Here is a 21,462-nt window from a genome sequence, read left to right as displayed (position 1 = left end):
GAGGGAGTGATCATGGTAAAATGAAGGCAAGCGAAGACCTCCCAAGCAAGAGAACAGGTGCAAAGGCCCCACGGCAGGAATTAAATGCTTAGCATACTTAAGGAACAGCAGGAAGGCTAGCGTGGCCTAGAATGTTGGGGAGGGGGACAGTGGAAGGAGACGAAGTTTAGAAAGATAGAGGCCAGGTCAAGTACAGCCTTGTAGGCGGTAATAAGTACTTTAGTAACAAAGACTGCATCTCCAACTGCACCAGACATCTCATCATCCTTTTCTTTGGTGAACTCTCACCCTCCCCCATAGGGTTCTGTTAAATCTCCGTCACAACACCTTGCCAGTTCCCCTGCTGCAAAGTACATGACCCAGGTCAGGTCCAGCACTATCCCCTCTCTTCCAGTCCCCAGAGAGTAGATGGTCATGTGACTCAAGCAAGGTCAAAAGTTTTAACAATTGCATTGCTACCTTATGCCAGGGGCTATCTGCATTCCTTTTACCACCAGTGATGAGTCCTCATTGTCAACCAAATGGTGCATGATCCAGATCCAACATCTTCTGCCAGCATCTACATTTTTGGATCACTCCTGGCACCAAATGTCACAGGTTGGACCTGGACCCAACTCTGAGAAGAATTATGGCATGTAGAAGTGTCCTTGTGATAAATACCTGAAAAGGGGAAGCAAAGAAGCAGAGTTGGGCAGAGGGAGAAGATGAGCCACAGTGCAATCTCAGTGGAGGTCTCAGCCCTCTCTACAGAAAGTCTTGAAGCTGGAATGACCCTTCAGAGTTGTCTCAAGTTGGGACAAGAGGCCTAAACATTTATATCCCAAACATCAATCAGTCACTGGGGATGGGCCACTCTGGAAAGCAGGCATGGCTTGGGCAAGGCAGTTCTCTTCAACTGAGGCAGTACCCACAAGGGGCTGACATCTGAGGGCTTTCTGCCAGCAGCCCACCCAGAAAGGGGACCTGTTTCCTTCCTAAACAGGTATCTGGGTAACATACCAGGGTGCCTACATAGAAACTATGACTAGCAGTAAATAATGGATTTTTATGATAGTGTTTTAAAACACACATACAAATACATACACAATAAAAAATGTCAATGTTCAACTATTATGTTAATGCCTAAAAAGTTTCAGCTATAAAGCCCTCAATTCAGCCTAGAGGGTTGTGATGAGGATAATACATAATGAGAAACTGAAGTGCCTCATGTTGTCAGGGAGGGGAAAATTTCCCCTGACCCCTCTTGGTTCTTTTGGCTGGTCTAATAATTAAGCTGACACAAGGCAGATTAACAGGAGGAAAAAAAAAACATTTAATTTTATATTTAGGGTGGTCCCATAGATATAGGATCCATAAAAGTGACAAAAGCAGGCAGCTTTTACACCTTTTAGACAAAGAAACGGTAAATTCGTGAAGAAATGACAAGACAAAGGGGTTTGGGCTTTGAGTAGTAAATTAGTAAAGAAGTAACAAGGTTTGTTTATACAGTCTTCTTGGCCCTGAATTCCCTGTCTCTAGTGATAAGGATGTCTCTCTCCCTCTTGGTACAGTGACGGTACCTTTCACATGGGAGATTTATTTCCTGCTTTCAGGGGGACAAATGGAGATCAAAGTATCCTTCTTGCACCAGCTGTGTCTTAAATAACTTTAATTCAAAATGATTAATATGCCAAAGGGCACATTTTGAGGCAGCATGGCCTAAGCCTCATCAGTGCCATACCTGGCACTCAGTAAATGTTTTCAAACTAAATCTAATAAAACTTGACCATTAATGCTCCAATTTGAAAATTCACATATAAATCCATCATCACAAACAGATGTTAAGAAGGAATCTCATACTACAGAAATTCAGTAAAGTTTCATTGACCAGGTCAGGGTTTTGACTGAAAACAGATGGAAAGATTGAAGAGATTTTTATGACGTGCCTATTTACAAAGGAGTCAAGGTTGAGGAGAAACAACAAGGGGGAGTGAAGTACCCAGTGACTGGCAAGAGCAGGAGGCTACTACCACCCCTAGACCAGATGGAGCAAAGGAAGGAACAAGAAGTCGCTGGAAACCAGAAAGTCCCAGCTGTAGGAGAGAGCTATCTGACAGGAGCTGTGGCTTTTAGCAGAGGATCAATGACACAGAGAACCTGCCCAGTGACCTAGCAGACAGATGTAGGGAAATAAATTCTCAGCTCTCTAGCTCCTCACCTTCCCATTTCTCGCTGTTGCCTTCCATTGGCCAAGCCCAACAAGAAGTCAGAGGACATAAAAGCCAGTATCCTGGGCACAAAGGAGAGTGATCTGTAGTCAAGGACTATCCATCATAGCAACCTTCACAATTGCTTACTAAAATTTAAGACACAACACTGAGTTTTAGATATAGTTAGGTATGTTTATCAGTGTAAATGAAAAGATTATTCTTTTAAAGGACACTTTATTGACACAATATTATTAGCGTCAGTGGAGAGAGGTATGAACAGTGAGCACTTTAGTTCCTGTCTTGGCTAGAGTGTGGCTGAGGATATTACCAAAGTCAGAAAGGACTGGAGGAAAAAGAGAACAAGGAAGTAGAGGGGAAAATAGCACATCTTTTGGAGATATAGGCACTTCAAGAATTTAGGTGGGAAAAGGGGAATTCCCTGGCAGTCCAGTGGTTAGGACTTGGTGCTTTCACTGCCCTGAGCCCAGGTTCCATCGCTGGTTGGGGAATTATTTAGATCTTGCAAGCTACACAGTCTTGGCAAAAAAAAAAAAAAAAAAAGAATTTTGGAGAAAGAAATATGGAAGGGTTATACTCTAGAGAGGTGGGTCTTGAGCACACGCCATGGCTCTTCTTCATGCCTTTGTTTAGTGGTCCGTACACAAGGGCTGCTGCAGAGAATCTGTATAGCCACTTTGCCCAAGTGGTCTCCCCATTTGACTTGGGTTTTCTCTCTCTTCATGTCTGAGGACTCCAAACACCAGTATTTATAATATGTTCTTTATGTGTCATCAATACTCCATATCCACACATTTATAGTGTTACCTTTGGCTGTGGAGAGAACATAAAGCACATAACTGTAAGGTACGTGAAGGGGGTAGGGAAGGTTAGTTACAAGGAAGGCTCTGGGCAAGCTCCCTCCTTAAACAAAGCCTCTCAGCGTTACTAGGACCCCTTCTGCCTCAGGGGAGAAGGACCGGCTTTTAAGTCATGATTGTAACTGAAATATAGAAATGTCTCAGAGTCAAAGAATCCAAGTCCACAACCAGTATCACCCTAGTCCCTCAGCAGCCAGAGGCATATCCTTAAAGTATGTTATGACTGAAGAAGAGCCCCAGCTCCAAGTGTTCCTCCCCATCAGGGCATCCTTTTGACTTTTCCAAAGTCCTGTTTTCAAAGCTCTCCCTTAACCTTTGGGCATTAGGTTCTTCATCTGTTAAAAAAAAAATCATGCACTTTGTGATTTCTTAAATTCCTTCCAACCCTAAAATGTTCTTGAGAACGTGCCATTTAAATCACTGCACTTTTTCATTCACGTCTGTAAAGTTCACGATTGAAGTTTGAAAGCACCATGCAACACCACCATCTAGTGGAAAAAAGGAAATAATACTAGGGATAATTAATACAAACAAAATGAAATTTCACAAGGAGAAAGTAATTATGTAGAACATTCCAGGTAGTATTTCTTTTTTTTTGTTTTAATTAATTAATTTATTTTTGGCTGCATTGGGTCTTCGTTGCTGTGCACGGGCTTTAGTTGCAGAGAGCGGGGGCTACTCTTAATTGCGGTTGGGTGGGCTTCTCATTGCGGTGGCTTCTCTTGTTGCGGAGCACAGGCTCTAGAGCGCAGGCTCAGTAGTTGTGGCGCACAGGCTTAGTTGCTCCGCGGCATGTGGGATCTTCCCGGACCAAGGGCTCTAACCGGTGTCCCCTGCATTGGCAGGCGGATTCTTAACCACTGTGCTACCAGGGAAGCGCCTGTATTTCTTAACTTTTTATACATTGTGGGCCTCTTGGAGGTTCCCCCCAAAATGAAAAAGTCATATATACCTAAATTCTGCATACAATTTCAGGGAACATATGGCCCTGTCCGGGCCTCTCCAATCATGCATGGGCCACAGTTTAAGAACCTCCACTGTTTACATTATTTCAATCATTGGGAAAATAAAAAATGATACTATAATCATCAGGAATCAGTAGATGCTATAACAGATCTATGTCTCCCTTAAAAAAAAAATCTAACCATAATTCAAACCTCTTTGTTCTTGGGAGGGATACATCATTGTATTAGGGTGGTTGGGAGGCAGGGTCCCACCTTCCATGGCAGAAGAGGCCAGATTCTTCTGCTTCCTACTCTTTGACAGGAAGGTTACCCACTTGGCCCATCATTTGCTCCCACCAATTTTGATTCTTGAGAGGGTGGGGGAAAGATACAGGGGAGACTGGAAAAGTCATTGAAGAAAGAAGTGGGAATCTAGCGTTGTCAGTGTCCAGTGGCAGCAAAGCCAGTGGTAAGATCCTGGACTGACCTTTCCTTGGCTCAAACTCCATCTACCCACTCCCCTGCCCATTTCCATATCTTTAATCCCATCAGTTCTCTAAACTGTTTTGACATCCTTCCAATAAATTCCTTTACAGCTTAAGTCAGAATGTGTGGCTTACAATTAAGTTACACCAAACTTTTTGATTGATACACACACCAAATTCTTAGGGGTGACCCAAAAGTTAACCTTCATTCAATACAACATATTTTATCATTTACTTACCAGCACTTCTACTTAAAACAAAAGACAAAACTAAAATTTCCAGAAGCCACATCTCTAAAGATGATCAAGTATTGACAGTGCATTACAGCAGTATAGGCCAGTCTTGTATGCACACTTCTCTTAACTGATGACCCTATGTTTTGCTGTTTATACAAGAAGTCATTTCTTATTTTGTTATTTTCCCGTATGTTTCACACCAGAATTTGTTTAGTACAATCTCAAATACACTTTGGAACAAGATAAAGGATTCTATATATTTACATATTCACATAAGTGTTTCTGATGGTTAACTAGGATGAATTAAGAGTAGATGAAACATGTTCTGAGAAAAATTAATTGTAACTATAGAATCGTTTTTTAAGAAACTGCCACACGAAAGGGAAAGAACCACCAACAGGTTTGTGTGTGTTTTTCAAACCCAAACAGAATAGGCCTAATTTTTAAAAAGATTATTTTCCTGATATAAAAATAAAATTTTTGGTTCACTAAACTTATTGTGATAATCACTTCAAGATGTATGTAAGTCAAATCATTATGCTGTACACCTTAAACTTATACAGTGCTATATGTCGATTACATCTCAATAAAACTGGAACAATAAATAAATAAAATTTAAAAAATTTATGCAGGTATATCTAAGACCATTTCCATACCCAAATCATTCTGTTTAAGGAACTATATCCTCCACTTGTAGCTAAGTATACCTTGAAATACACAGTAGAATTGTTCATACCCTCTCATCTAGTAATACTACTCCTGGGTATCTGTCCTAATGAAATTATTTAAAATAAGAAAATATTTGCAATAATACTATTCACAATAGGGAAAAATAAATGAAATAATTTTATTCTAAAAAATGAAATGTATTGAATATTATATAGCCATTACTATGAATGAATCAGAAGTCTGCAATACCATGGGGGAAAATCATCATATATTTTTAAGTGAAATAAATAAAATATTATACTGTACTATAAAAGAGACTAGGTAAAATTCATATTCAATAATGACTTTTTCTCATTGCTATTTTCTTTATTGATCTTAGTAATTTCTTAGCAAATATTTATTAAATGCATACTAAACACTGGGCAAGAAACTCAGCATATAAAATTGAAAGATTCCCCACCTCCAAGGAATGTCTGTGGACAGAGAAGAAGAAGGCAGACATGAAAATAATGAATCATAAAGCAATTAAAGTATCTGATAATTACTATAATTAAAATATGCAAAACAGTGAGGAAAAATTATGTCAATACCTAGGACTGGAATGTGGTAAGTGTATGTTTAACTTTTTAAGAAAATGCTTAACTATTTTCTAAAGTGGTTGTTATCATTTTACATTGGACGGAGAAATCCAATTTCTCCCTGTCCTTGCCAACATTTGCATGGCCAGTCTTTATCAGTTTAGCCATTCTACTAGATACATAATCGTATCTCCTTGAGGTTTTAACTTCCTAATGACTAATGGTATTGTGCATCTTTTTCATGTGCTTATTTGCCTTCTCTGTATCTTCTTTGGTGAACTACCTGTTGAAACTGTCCAATTTCTAAATTGGGTTGTTTTTTCTATTATAGAGTTTGGAGAATTTAAGTGTTCTGGATACCAGTCCTTTATTAAATGTATGTCTTCCAAATGTTTTCTCGTGGTCTACAGCTTGTGTTTTCATTCTCTTAATAGTGTCTTTTAAAGAAGAGAAGTTTTAAATTTTGAGGAAGCCAAATTTATTTTTGTTCTTTTAGAGATAGTGGATCTAAAAATTCTGGAAAACCAAGAAAGATTTTCTCCTGTTTTCTTCTACAAGTTCTATAGTTTTAGCTCTTATATTTTAAACTTATGATCCATTAGGAGTTAATTTTTATATATTATGTGAAGTATGGATCTAAGCTCATTATTTGTATATGGACACCCAATTGTTCCATCACATTTATTGAAAGGGGTATACTTTCTCCACCATATTGCCTTTGTGCCCTTGTTTTTATTTATTTATTTATTTTAGCGTCTTTATTGGAGTATAATTGCTTCACAATGGTGTGTTAGTTTCTGCTTTATAAGAAAGTGATTCAACTATACATATACATACATCTCCATATCTCTTCCATCTTGCATTTCCCTCCCACCCGCCCTATCCCACCTCTCTAGGTGGTCACAAAGCACCAAGCTGATCTCCCTGTGCTATGCAGCTGCTTCCCACTATCTATCTATTTTACATTTGGTAGTATATATAAGTCCATGCCACTCTCTCACTTCGTCCCAGCTTACCTTTCCCCCTCCCGGTGTCCTCAAGTCCATTCTCTACGTCTGCGTATTTATTCCTGTCCTGCCCCTGGGTTCTTCAGAACTTTTTTTTTTTTTTTACATTCCATATATATGTGTCAGCATATAGTATTTGTTTTTCTCTTTCTGACTTACTTCACTCTGTATGACAGACTCTAGGTCCATCCACCTCACTACAAATAACTCAATTTCATTTCTTTTTATGGCTCAGTAATATTTCATGGTGTATATGTGCCACATCTTCTTTATCCATTCATCTGTCAATGGACACTTAGGTTGTTTCCATGTCCTGGCTATTGTAAATAGAGCTGCAATGAACATTGTGGTACATGACTCTTTTTGAATTATGGTTTTCTCAGGGTAGATGCCTGGTAGTGGGATTGCTGGGTCATACAGTAGTTATATATTTAGTTTTTAAGGAACCTCCATACTGTTCTCCATAGTGGCTGTATCAATTTACATTCCCACCGACAGTGCAAGAGTTCCCTTTTCTCCACACCCTCTCCAGCATTTATTGTTTCTAGATTTTTTGATGATGGCCATTCTGACTGGTGTGAGGTGATATCTCATTGCAGTTTTGATTTGCATTTCTCTAATGATTAGTGATGTTGAGCATTCTTTCATGTGTTTGTTGGCAATCTGTATATCTTCTTTGGAGAAATGTCTGTTTAGATCTTCTGCCCATTTTTGGACTCGGTTGTTTGGTTTTTTGATATTGAGCTGCATGAGGTGCTTGTAAATTTTGGAGATTAATCCTTTGTCATTTGCTTCATTTGCAAATATTTTCTCCCATTCTGAAGGTTCTCTTTTTGTCTTGTTTATGGTTTCCTTTGTTGTGCAAAAGCTTTTAAGTTTCATTAGGTCCCATTTGTTTATTTTTGTTTTTATTTCCATTTCTCTAGGAGGTGGGTCAAAAAGAGTCTTGCTGTGATTTATGTCAGAGAATGTTCTGCCTATGTTTTCCTGTAAGAGTTTTATAGTGTCTGGATTTACATTTAGGTTTTTAATCCATTTTGAGTTTATTTTTGTGTATGGTGTTAGGGAATGTTCTAATTTCATTCTTTGACATGCAGCTGTCCAGTTTTCCCAGCACCACTTATTGAAGAGGCTGTCTTTTCTCCATTGTATATTCTTGCCTCCTTTATCAAAAATAAGGTGACCATATGTGCGTGGGTTCAATTCTGGGCTTTCCATCCTGTTCCATTGATCTATATTTGTTTTTGTGCCAGTACCATACTGTCTTGATTACTGCAGCTTTGTAGTATAGTCTGAAATCAGGGAGCCAGATTCCTCCAGCTCCGTTTTTCTTTCTCAAGACTGCTTTGGCTATTCAGGGTCTTTTGTGTTTCCTTACAAATTGTGAAATTTTTTGTTCTCGTTCTGTGAAAAATGCCATTGGTAGTGTGATAGGGATTGCCTTGAATCTGTAGATTGCTTTGGGTAGTAGAGTCATTTTCACAGTGTTGATTCTTCCAGTCCAAGGACATGGTATATCATCATCTGTTTGTATCATCTTTAATTTCTTTCATCAGTGTTTTATAGTTTTCTGCATACAGGTCTTTTGTCTCCCTAGGTAGGTTTATTCCTAGGTGTTTTATTCTTTTTGTTGCAGTGGTAAATGGGAGTGTTTCCTTCATTTCTCTTTCAGATTTTTCATCATTAGTGTATAGGAATGCAAGAGATTTCTGTGCATTAATTTTATATTCTGCTCCTATACCAAATTCTTGGTTAGCTCTAGTAATTTTCTGGTAGCATCTTTAGGATTCTCTACGTATAGTATCATGTCAGCTGCAAACAGTGACAGCTTTACTTCTTCTTTTCTGATTTGGATTCCTTTTATTTCTTTTTCTTTTCTGATTGCTGTGGCTAAAACTTCCAAAACTATGTTGAATAATAGTGGTGAGAGTGGACAACCTTGTCTTGTTCCTGATCTTAGAGGAAACAGTTTCAGTTTTTCACCCTTGAGAATGACGTTGGCTGTGGGTTTGTCATATATGGCCTTTATTATATTGATGTAAGTTCCCTGTATGCCTACTTTCTGGAGGGTTTTTATCATAATTGGGTGTTGAATTTTGTTGAAAGCTTTTTCTGCATCTATTGAGATGATCATATGGTTTTTCTCCTTTAATTTGTTAATATGGTGTATCACAATGATTGATTTGCATATATTGAAGAATCCTTGCATTCCTGGAATAAACCCCACTTGATCATGGTGTGTGATCCTTTTAATGTGCTGTTGGATTCTGTTTGCTAGTATTTTGTTGAGGATTTTGCATCTATGTTCATCAGTGATATCGGCCTGTAGTTATCTTTCTTTGTGACATCTTTGTCTGGTTTTTGTATCAGGGTGACGGTGGCCTCATAGAATGAGTTTGGGAGTGTTCCTCCCTCTGTTATATTTTGGAAGAGTTTGAGAAGGACAGGTCTTAGCCCTTCTCTAAATGTTTGATAGAATTCACCTGTGAAGCCACCTGATCCTGGGCTTTTGTTTGTTGGAAGATTTTTAATCACAGTCTCAATTTCAGTGCTTGTGATTGGTCTGTTTATATTTTCTATTTCTTCCTGGTTCAGTCTCAGAACGTTGTGCTTTTCTAAGCATTTGTCTGTTTCTTCCAGGTTGTCCATTTTATTGGCATAGAGTTGCTTGTAGTAATCTCTCATGATCCTTTGTGTTTCTGCAGTGTCAGTTGTTACTTCTCCTTTTTCATTTCTAATTCTATTGATTTGAGTCTTCTCCCTTTTATTCTTGATGAGTCTGGCTAATGGTTTATCAATTTTGTTTATCTTCTCAAAGAACCATCTTTTAGTTTTACTGATCTTTGCGATTGTTTCCTTCACTTCTTCATTTATTTCTGTTCTGATCTTTATGGTTTCTTTCCTTCTGCTAACTTTGGGGATTTTTGTTCGTCTTTCTCTAATTGCTTTAGGTGTAAGGTTAGGTTGTTTATTTGAGATGTTTCTTGTTTCTTGAGGTAGGATTGTATTGCTATAAACTTCCCTCTTAGAACTGCATTTGCTACATCCCATAGGTTTTGGGGCATCGTGTTTTTATTGTCATTTGTTTCTAGGTATTTTTTGATTTCCTCTTCGATTTCTTCAGTGATCTCTTGGTTATTAAGTAGTGTATTGTTTAGCCTCCATGTGTTTGTATTTTTTACAGATTGTTTCCTGTAATAGATATCTAGTCTCATAGCATTATGGTCAGAAAAGATACTTGATATGATTTTAATTTTCTTAAATTTACCAAGGCTTGATTTGTGACCCAAGATATCATCTATCCTGGAGAATGTTCCATGAGCACTTGAGAAGAAAGTGTATTCTGTTGTTTTTGGATGGAATGTCCTATACATTACAATTAAGTCCATCTTGTTTAATGTATCATTTAAAGCTTGTGTTTCCTTATTTATTTTCATTTTGGATGATCTGTCCATTGGTAAAAGTGGGGTGTTAAAGTTCCCTACTATGATGGTGTTACTGTTGATTTCCCCTTTTATGGCTGTTAGCATTTGCCTTATGTATTGAGGTGCTCCTATGTTGGCTGCATAAATATTTACAATGGTTATATCTTCTTCTTAGATTGACCCCTTGATCATTATGTAGTGTCCTTCTTTGTCTCTTGTGATAGTCTTTATTTTAAAGTCTATTTTGTTTGATATGAGAATTGCTACTCCAGTTTTCTTTTGATTTCCATTTGCATGGAATATCTTTTTCCATCCCCTCACTTTCAGTCTGTATGTGTCCCTAGGTCTGAAGTGGGTCTCGTGTAGACAGCAAATATATGGGTCTTGTTTTTGTATCCATTCAGCCAGTCTCTGTCTTTTGGTTGGAGCATTTAATCCATTTACATTTAAGATAATTATTGATATGTATATTCCTATTACCATTTTCTTAATTGTTTTGGGTTTGTTATTGTAGGTCTTTTGCTTCTCTTGTGTTTCCTGCCTAGAGAAGTTCCTTTAGCATTTGTTGTAAAGCTGGTTTGTGGGTGGTGAATTCTCTTAGCTTTTGCTTGTCTGTAAAGGTTTTAATTTCTCCATCAAATCTGAATGAGATCCTTGCTGGGTAGAGTAATCTTGGTTGTACATTTTTCCCTTTCATCACTTTAAATATGTCCTGCCACTCCCTTCTGGCTTGCAGAGTTTCTGCTGAAAGATCAGCTGTTAACCTTATGGGGTTCCCTTGTATGTTATTTGTTGTTTTTCCCTTGCTGCTTTTTAATATTTTTTCTTTGTGTTTAATTTTTGATAGTTTGATTAATATGTGTCTTGGCGTGTTTCTCCTTGGATTTATCCTATATGGGACTCTCTGTGCTTCCTGGACTTGACTGATCATTTCCTTTCCCATATTAGGGAAGTTTCCAACTATAATCTCATCAAATGTTTTCTCAGTCCCTTTCTTTTTCTCTTCTTTTCTGGGACCCCTATTATTCGAATGTTGGTGCCTTTAATGTTGTCCCAGAAGTCTCTGAGACTGTCCTCAATTCTTTTCTTTCTTTTTTCTTTATTCTGCTCTGCAGTAGTTATTTCCACTATTTTATCTTCTAGGTCACTTATCCGTTCTTCTGCCTCAGTTATTCTGCTATTAATTCCTTCTAGAGAATTTTTAATTTCATTTATTGTGTTGTTCATCATTGTTTGTTTGTTCTTTAGTTCTTCTAGGTCCTTGTTAAATGTTTCTTGTATTTTCTCCATTCTATTTCCAAGATTTTGTATCTTCTTTATTATCATTACTCTGAATTCTTTTTCCAGTGTACTGCCTATTTCTTCTTCATTTGTTTGGTCTGGTGGGTTTTTACCTTGCTCCTTCATCTGCTGTGTGCTTCTCTGTCTTGTCATATTGCTTAACTTACTGTGTTTGGGGTCTCCTTTTTGCAGGCTGCAGGTTCATAGTTCCTGTTGTTTTTGGTGTCTGCCCCCAGTGGCTTAGGTTGATTCAGTGGGTTGCATAAGCTTCCTGGTGGAGGGGACTAGTGCCTGGGTTCTGGTGGATGAGGCTGTATCTTGTCTTTCTGGTGGGCAGGACCACGTCCAGTGGTGTGTTTTGGGGTGTCTGTGACCTTATTATTTTAGGCAGCCTCTCTGTTAATGGGTGGGGTTGTGTTCTTGTCTTGCTAGTTGTTTGGCATACGGTGTCCAGCACTGTAGCTTGCTGGTCATTGAGTGGAGCTGGGTTTTAGCATTGAGATGGAGATCTCTGAGAGAGCTTTCACCATTTGGTATTACATGGAGCCGGGAGGTCTTTGGTGGACCAATGTCCTGAACTCAGCTCTCCCACCTCAGAGGCACAGGCCTGACACCCAGCTGAAGCACCAAGACCCTGTCAGTCCCACGGCTTCATTTCTATAGATTAGGGCTTTCCAGCTGGTAGAATTATAGATGTCCCTCAAGATATTCAGTCTTCTTATCCTTTGGGAAGGCCAAGCAAGTAGCTTGATCCTGGGCTCCTCAAATTTGGGCTGGCTTAAAGGCAGGCAGGCTGGAGATGTTGTGCTGCAATGCATCTCCTCTGGATAGTGGTTCTCCAAGTGTGATCCCCAGACCAGCAGTCTCACTCCCCTGCGCATTTCTGTGCCCTTGTTTTTTTAAAAAAATCAGTTATCCCTAGATGTTGGGTTTACTTCTAGACTCTCTATTATGTTCCATTGATCTACCTGTCTATCCATATGCCAATATCAAGCTGTTTTATGTACTATAGTTTTTTATGAATCTTGAAATCAGGTACTGTGAGTCCTCTAAAGTTGTTCCTTTTCAGAGTTGTTTTGGCTACTCTAGATCCTTTGCAATCCACATGAATTTTGTCAATATCTACAAAAAAGGCTTATGGGATTTTGACTGAGATTTTGTTAAATTAAGAGTCTGAAGAGATCTGACATCTTAACAATACTGAGTCTTCCAACCCATGAACAAGTTTAAGTCGCAATTTGTTTTTTTAAGTCTTCTTTCTCTCAGCAATATTTTGTACTTTTCAGAGTATAAGTTTTTCCACATCTCTTGTCAGTTGTTCCTAGGTATTTGATATTTTTAATGTTACTATAAACGGTATTTCTTTTAATATAGAATTGTATAGAAATACACTTTTTAAAAACTGACCCTGTATCCTGCAACCTCGTTAAACACACTAATTAGTTCTAGTAGCTTTTGGTAGTAGATAGCTAATAATTTTGCCTTCCCCAGCATGCTTATGCTGGTAATATTACTTTGATATCCCTTTAGAGAATCATTTCTCTTCTATTCTTGGTCCATGTGTTTGGGGTGAGTATTTGACACAGATTTGGCCAATTAGCATAGTGATTGGTAAAGAGATAAGCACATGACCAATTGATCCAATGAGAGTCAATCCTGGAGCTTATGAGGAAACTAGTGAGACAACGTTGCTTTTTCTAGCTGGTTTAAAGTAGGACATTACTCATTTCTAATTTAAGTCCATTGTGGTTAGAGAACATACTTTGTATGACCGGAAACATTTTTAAATTTATTGAGATTTCTCAAAAATAGAATTATCATATGATCCAGCAATCCCACTTCTGGATATATTCAAGAGAACTGAAATCAGGATCTCAAAGAGACATGTGCAGTCTGTGTTTACTGTAGTATTATTCACAATAGCCAAGATACAGAAACAACCTAAATGTCTATCAACAGATGAATGGATAAAGAAAATGTGGTACATACCTACAATGAAATATTATCTAGCCTTGAAAAGGAAGGAAACCCTGCCAAACACAACACCATGAATGAACCTGGAGAACATTATGCTAAGTAAAATAAACCAGTTACAGGAGGACAAATACTGCATCATTCACTTTATGAGGTATTTAAAGTAGTCAAAATCATAGAGACAGAGAATACAATAATGGTTGCCAGGGACTAGGGGGAGTGGGAAATGGAGATGAATAAGTTCTAGATATCTGCTGTACAACACTGCGCCTATAGTTAACATTATTGTATTGTACACTTAAAAATTTGGTGAGGGTAGACCTCATGTTAAATGCTCTTACCACAAGAAAAAACGAATTAATAAATAAATGTATTGAGATTTGTGTCGTGGTCTATCATGATATTCTGTGTGCACTTGAAAAGAGTGTATATTCTGCTGCTGTTGGGTGGTAAGTTCTATAAATGTTAATTAGGTCAATTTGGTTGATAGTGTTCTTCAAGTCTACAATATATTTGCTGAATTTTTGCTTACTTTTTCTATCAACTATTGAGAGAGGTATTGAAATCTGACAATATTGTGAACTTATCTTTTCAGTTCTATCAACTTTCACTTAAGTACTTTGAAGCTCCTTTAATTAGGTGCCTAAATATTTAGGATGTCAATTGATCCTTTTATTATTACTAACTGCCTGTCTTCATCCCTGCCTTTATAGTCATTGCTCTGAATTCTACTGCCATTCTAGTTTTTTGTTCGTTTGTTTGTTTACTAATAGTAGCATGGTATAACTTCTCCCATTTTTTAAAACTTTTAACCGATTTGTTTTCATATTTAAAGTACATTTCTTGTAGACATCATGCAATTGAGTCTTGATTTTTTTTATCCAGTCTGACAAGCTCTCTCTTTTAACTGGGATTTTTAGACATTAATATGATTATTGCTTTTGTTAGGTTTGAGTCTATGATCTCATTATTTGTTTTCTATTTATTTTGTTTGTTTCCATTTGTTATTTCCATTTGTTCTTTCTTTTTTCCTCTTTTCTGCCTTCTTTTGAATTTTTACAAGTCTGGCTAGTGAGAACAGATACTACTACTGGCCCTTTATAAGCACCAGTCACTATTCCCTTTAATCCTTTCAGATGGTTCTTTTCCTGACCTCAGGCAGTTTCTGTGCATGCATGACCTGATCGGCACTCTGATGAGTATTCCAGGGAGACCAACAGATCTCTGGGGTTTGCCTGCTATGCAGATCTACCCTCTCTGCTCTTCTGTTCTATGAACTCTAGCTGCTTTGGTTTCCCCACTCTAACCTCTGTCTCTTCAACTCAGAAACCTTCAAGTTCTGCTTCAGTTCCCCTCCCTATGCCACAGCCTGGAAACCCTCTGAGGCAGTAAGCTTGGGCAATTGTAGGACTCACCTTGTTTGTTTCCTATGTCTCAGGGATTACTGTCCTTCACCTGATGTCCAGTGTCTTGAAAACTGCAGCTTCATGTATTTTGTCTTTTTTTTTTAATGTTGTTTCAGGAAAGAAAGTAAATACAGTCCATGTTACTCCCCATCTTGGTTAGAAGCGCAAGTCCTCACTACCCAATTTTTAAAAATTACTCTAAAACACCAATAATCGAGACTTCAGTATTGGTGAAGGACAGATATATAAATCAATGGGACATAAGAGAGAGTCCAGAAATAGAGCCAAAGAAATAGGCAAACTGATTTTTGTCAAAGGTGCAAAGACAATTCAATAAAGGTAAAGTCTTCAACAATGGTGTTGAAACCACTGGACATTCATATGCATTAAAAATAAACCTCAACCTAAATATCACAACTTGTACAAATATTAACCCAAAATGGATCATGAATCTAAATATAAGACATATAACTCCAGAACTTTTAGAAGGAAACATAGGAGAAAATCTTCATGACTGAGGATTAGGCAAAAGACTTCTTAGATACGACACCTAAATCATGATTCATAAAAGAAAAAAAACTGATGTTTTTTTTAAAAAATTTAAAAATACAAAAAGTACTGTTAAGAGAATTAAAAGCTACAGAGAGAGAAAAAAAATTTTTTAATCACATATCTGACAAAGAACTTGTATTCCAAAAACATAATGAAATCCCCAAACTCAACAGTAAGAAAACAAATGATTTAATTTTTAAATGGTCAAAACACTTGGACAGGCACTTCACCAAAGATGGAGGGTGACTGCTAGAGGCTGAATGTTTGTGTGCCCCCAAAATTCTTATGTCGAAATTCTAATGCCCAATGTGATGATATTAGGAATCTTTCTGGGACCTTTGGCAGGTGATTAGGTGATGAGGGCTGAGCCCTTATGAATGAGATTAGTGCCTTTATAATCCCCTTCTACCATGTGAAGACACAGCAAGAAGTCAGCAATCTGCAAGCAGGAAGAGGGCTTGCACCCAAACTCAACCATGTTGGCACCTTGATCTTGGCCTTCCAGCCTCCAGAACTATGAGAAATACATTTTGGTTGTTTACAAGCCAAACAGTTTGTAGTATTTTGTTATAGCAGCCTAAAGAGACTAAGAGAGCACATGAAAAGATGGTCAACATTAATAGCCATTAGAGACATACAACTTAAAACGATGATAAGATACTATCACACACCTAATAGAATGATGAAAATAAAATATACTAGGAACAGTAAGTACTGTCAAGTATGTGGAGCAACCAGGTACTCTAAGACATCGCTGGTAGGAATACAAAATGGTATAGCCACTCTGGAAAACAGTTTGGCAGTTTCTTATAAAATAAAACATACACTTACCATATGATCCAGCAATCCCAGGCCTAGGTATTTACTCAAGAAATGGAAACATATTTCCACACAAAATACTGTACACAAATGTTTAGCTGTTTTACTTATAATCACACACACACACACACACAAAATGGAAAACAATCTAAATATCCTTTGACAAGCAAATGGTTAAAAACAAAATGTGGCACATTCTTTACAATGGAATACTACTCACGATAAAAAAGAAATGAACTTTGATATACACAACTTGGATCACTCTTAAAGGCATTATGATGAGTGAAAGAAACCAGACCCAAAAGGTTACATACTGTATGATTGATTTAAATGATATTCTCAAAAGGAGAAAACTAGAAATGTCAGAGAACAGACCAATGGCTGGCAGGTGTTAAGGGTACATAACTACAAAGGGATAGCATGACGGAGTTTTGGAGGTGAGGGAACTGTATCTTGATTGTGGTGGAAGTTACATAAATCTGTACATGTGTTAAAATTCATAGAGCTATACATCTAAGAAAAATTTGATTTTACTGTTTGTTAATTCTACAAATAAATTTTTTTAAAAACTTACAGTAAACCTAACACTAAATGATGACACAACTAGTTGGCCAAACAGATATTCTGAGAAGAGTAGGCAGAGTGAACAGCTAAAACTAGTCTCTGATGCTGGAAGGTGCCTGGTATATTCAGGGAATAGTGAGGAGGTCAATGTGGCTAAAGTGGAATGAGCAGAGGAGGAGAGTAGAGTAGAGAAGTTCAGAGATGTAATGGGGGACCAGATCATAAAAGGTGCTTATACCATTATAAGGACTTTGGCTTTGAGCGAAATGGGGAGCCGCTGAAGGGTTTTGAGCAACAGAGAAATATGAACTGATTTAATGTTTTTAAAGGACTACTGATTTCTGTGTTGAAAACAGATTGGTGGCAAGAGGAACAGAAGAAAAGGGAAGACATCTTAGGAATGACGGTGGCTCAGTCCAGAGTAGTTGTGACACATGTGGTGAGAAACAGCTGGAGTCTAGATATATTTTGAAGGTGAAGCCAAGAAAATTTTCTGATGGATTAGTTTGAGAGAAATAAAGGAATCATGGATGACTCCAAGTTTTCTGGCCTGAACAACCAGAAGAATGAAACCGGCATCAATTGAAGATAGGACAGCTTTAAGTGGAATAGATTGTGGGGAAAGAACTGTAGTTCAATTTTGAACATACAGAATTTGACATTTTATTACACAGCCAAGTAGAAGTTCATTTTTGGCTAGAAAGACCATGATGCATCCAGTGGCCTTGGCCATACTGACTGCACTGTGTGGTCCTCTGGGTAGAGAGGAATCATGGAGAATTCAGGAGCACAGTGAGGATCTGTGCTACGGGAAGCTCACTCGGACTGAGAGGTGTGGTCACTTGTGAATTACGTGTCCAGTTTTTCACCCTGGTGTTGATTCAGGGGTGAAGTTCATTTGACTTATTCCTCAACACTTTCTCTGTCTCAGGATATAAGATTTTAAATGGTGAAGAATGAGTCTCTGAGGACAAATTCTTAAATGAACATGTCTTTTCTTGAAGTACTCATTTGAGATTATTCTTTCCTTATTGTCTATCTTTGCTGTAATGGGTAGAGTGAAGCTGGGTTGTTCAGTGGATGCAATAATTAAGTACCATAATGCAGTGCCCTGAGAACAGAAGGTGGATGGCTACATATTCTATTAATAAGCAAAGGATTTTATATTAAAGACACATCTTGGGATTTTCCCCATTCCCCTATCGTAATAAGGCAATTTTTTTCAAGGGGGAGGTATTGATATGAGGTCATCACCTTCTATTGCAATTTAGTATTCTTCAAAGTGTATGAAATTCATTAATATCTCAAGGGGTATTGTTGATCGTTGTTACCTTAGTCCTATTATATAGTGTCAGAAATAACAAAATTTAAATGATTTAACAGAACGTCATTTAATAAGTATGTTTAAAGTTCATCTCTTCCAAAAAACAGCATTTTAATTACATTCAAATTGTGTTTATCTTAAATATCAACAAACTCATCATTTACATACAGGGATATATATTAGAAAACAGATGAAAATTAAAACAAGTTCTATTTTTTAGAAGTTCTTACTTCCAAATTAGGACACTGTGAACTGCTAAATATGTACCTAAACAAAATGTATCCATTATCAGAAAACCACAACTTGCTCTAATAGGAAAAGAACTGTAATATGCATGTAGTGGAACATAATTCACATAGGCTCAATTTACAGGTATGTTTCAAAGTATAAAACAAACAAAAATCCAGTACCTACGTATACAGGCAAAAGTCACAGCCGACATTTTAAACTAATGCACCAACATATAATGCTTTCCCAGAGAAAGTAGAAGAGTTCCCAAGATTTTATGTTGACCCATGATTTTTCACTTCTTTGTTCTCAAATATAGAAGCAGAGGACTTAGAGTTTTCTTTTTGTCTTTAAATCAGATTCATGTTGGTTTTTTGTTACATGGCAATGACCCAACTGCATCATGAGAAGTGCTATCAAACCTGGTCTATTTAGAACTCAGTAACCAAGACATTTCTTTGATTTCTCCCTGAACCTCCATTTCCCTTCAGAAAGTGTCTAAGGAAACTTCATAGACAATTGTGGTAAAGAGAGCAAACCAAATAATTCTGAGATGGCAAAGAAATATATGACAGTTGGCACTAACATGGGTTTACAAAAAGTTACTCTCCATTTATTAAACCACAAATGCAAAAAAAGAGAAATCTTACCTGGAAACATAAGTAGAATAAAAAGTACTAGAAAACAAATAGAAGACATTTAGAATTGTGGTGTTTGGAGGCTTCAGTTTGGAAGACATAGAGAAACCAAGCTACCACTAACTGTTAAGAGCATTTCTTTTCAACTTGTATAACCTGCTTAAATTTTTAACTTGTCTAAATCAAGTTTCTCTAGCCAAAACAAAGAGATCATAATCACTGTTTTTATATCAGAGATGTGTGACGATTGTAATGTAGGAGAAAGGAAGGTTTAGGACACATCAGGTTAAAAGAGGTAGCACCAGGAATAAAACTAAGCACTTAATCTGATCTGATCAAAGTCAGGGAAGAATTCTGCCTTTCTTCAGTTTTTACTGCATTTCATAGTTGCAGAAAAAGAACATTCTTTCTTTTTTTTTTTTTCTTTAATGTGCCTCAGGTTAAAAATGGCACAATGAATAGTCTTTAATCAGCACACCCTATTTTTAAAAGGGACATTTTTAGATTTTGGTCATTTGCTTTCCTTGCTTGTTTTTTAATGATAAATCTTTAGAGTTGACTCTTCTAAAATGTTGCTCAGATGGACAGATATAGTCAGACCTTTCTTAAAAGTAAACAATTTACTCTGCATTAAAAAAAAATCACCAATAAGAGTTCTAAGTCAGTGTTTCAAACAAATGAAATGTTTAACTTCAAATTAAGTATGTTTAACTGCTATTGTGTTAAATAATGAAACTACTCTATTTCATTCAACTATAAACATATTAATAAACATATAATCATTCCCTATGATCACTATAAAAATTAAATTATCCTTTTCTCTTTTATATGAAGATGGTGGTTCTAAAGCAACACTTTCAACCAGAAAAGCCCATTCAGAATAACACACAACCCCATCTCAGTTTTTGGAAGTCAGTGCATTCAGTGGTTATAAGTAGGCATGATGTTCTTCTGAAGCTAAGAAGTCTGGAAGGGTTAAAAAAAAAAAAAAAAAAAAGAAGAGGAAGAAAAAAAGAAAAGATAAATAATCTGAAAGATATCCTTAACGATCACAAATACTGCCAGTACTCAAAGTCAAGTATGGTATTACCTGAATGTCAATCAGTTGTGGTTTTTTCTCCCAATGAAAGGCGTTCCCATAACTGGAGCAACTGTTCACCAACCTGAGGTTCTAGTTCCTAGATAAACCAAAAGTCAGAATAAACATAAAAAGGACTAGACTGAATTTTTTATCATCAAAACCTATACTGATAAAAATGTAAGAAAATCAACTCAAATTCCATGTTTCTACAAGAACATGCTAAAATCCTATGTTCTGCATTGCTCTAATTCTTTTCGTTAAGATTCAGAGTTGACTTCCAGATTTCCAAGATTGTAGTTAACCTGCAAATATTGCAACTATCTGTGACAAAATGGTGAGAAATTTCCAGGGAGTTCTTCTGCAATTTTTTCTATCTGGAAATAATGAATTTTGTTTTCATGGAGATTTAGCAAAAGCACTCAGCTTAAACTTCCAAAGGTTTATGGTGAAACTTAGCATATTAGATGTTTGGGGTATTTTTCTCAAGAAACTATCTTGGATGACTATAAGGAATGTGATTTATTTCAAAATCATTATTATAGAATAAAAATGAAAATATTTTTATATAATTGAAAAGAACATTTACAGTCCCCTTGTGACATCATGTGCACTTAAAAAGAACCTTAACACTTTTCATATGGTGATTTGAACTGAGTCACACTTGTTCAAATAAAGTATTAGTTGTGACCTTAGGCAAGACTAGATAGATTCTCTGAATCTATTTTCTCCTATAAAATATTTGGCTAATAACTCATTTTAGGCCTAAGAATTGAACTACCTCATATAAAGAAGCTAGCACAGCAGTCAATATATCAATATATGTTAATTCTCATCACCTTAACTAGTTTAAAATACATATCAGCAGCATCATGAAGGCAAAGCAAAGCATAATAGAAATAAAACAAGCCACAAAAATATAAAAAGGTTATTATTTATGTTATATCATGAGTTAAAGCCATAAAGAACTTAGATACTGTTGTTATCCTTAGACTTTAGTGAAATTACTTCAGAATTACACTAGGTTTTGATCATATCTTTAGTTAAACAGGAACCTCCGAGAATTGACTTATGAAAGATTTTATATATGCAATGACAGAGAGAAGTCAAATTTACAAAATGTTAAAAAAAACAATGAGCTCTGTCAGGCACATTTGAAAGTAGGCTTTTAACTAGCTCTTTTACAA

General features: G+C 36.8%; 1 protein-coding gene across 4 annotated transcripts in view; it reads right to left on the bottom strand.

Moving 5' to 3' along the window:
• Window positions 1-2,270: 2,270 nt before the first annotated feature.
• YTHDC2 (YTH domain containing 2) overlaps window positions 2,271-21,462 on the bottom strand; it is an 82,147-nt gene continuing 62,955 nt past the window's right edge. For 3 of the 4 annotated variants that reach the window (XM_036847433.1, XM_036847436.1, XM_036847435.1), the window contains exons 29-30: window positions 20,288-20,375; window positions 16,623-20,163 (exon numbers count right to left, since the gene is read on the bottom strand). In XM_036847433.1, the coding sequence (XP_036703328.1) occupies window positions 20,295-20,375 (81 nt within the window). In that variant the 3' untranslated portion in view covers window positions 16,623-20,163; window positions 20,288-20,294. Of the gene's footprint in view, window positions 3,021-16,622; window positions 20,164-20,287; window positions 20,376-21,462 lie in introns of those variants that run through there. The other variant, XM_036847434.1, reaches the window with a different exon arrangement.

This window comes from Balaenoptera musculus, chromosome 3, assembly GCF_009873245.2.
Source record: "Balaenoptera musculus isolate JJ_BM4_2016_0621 chromosome 3, mBalMus1.pri.v3, whole genome shotgun sequence".
NCBI lineage: Eukaryota > Metazoa > Chordata > Mammalia > Artiodactyla > Balaenopteridae > Balaenoptera > Balaenoptera musculus.
The sequence above is the reverse complement of the archived record's forward strand: the minus strand, read 5'-3'. Positions and strand labels throughout refer to the sequence as shown.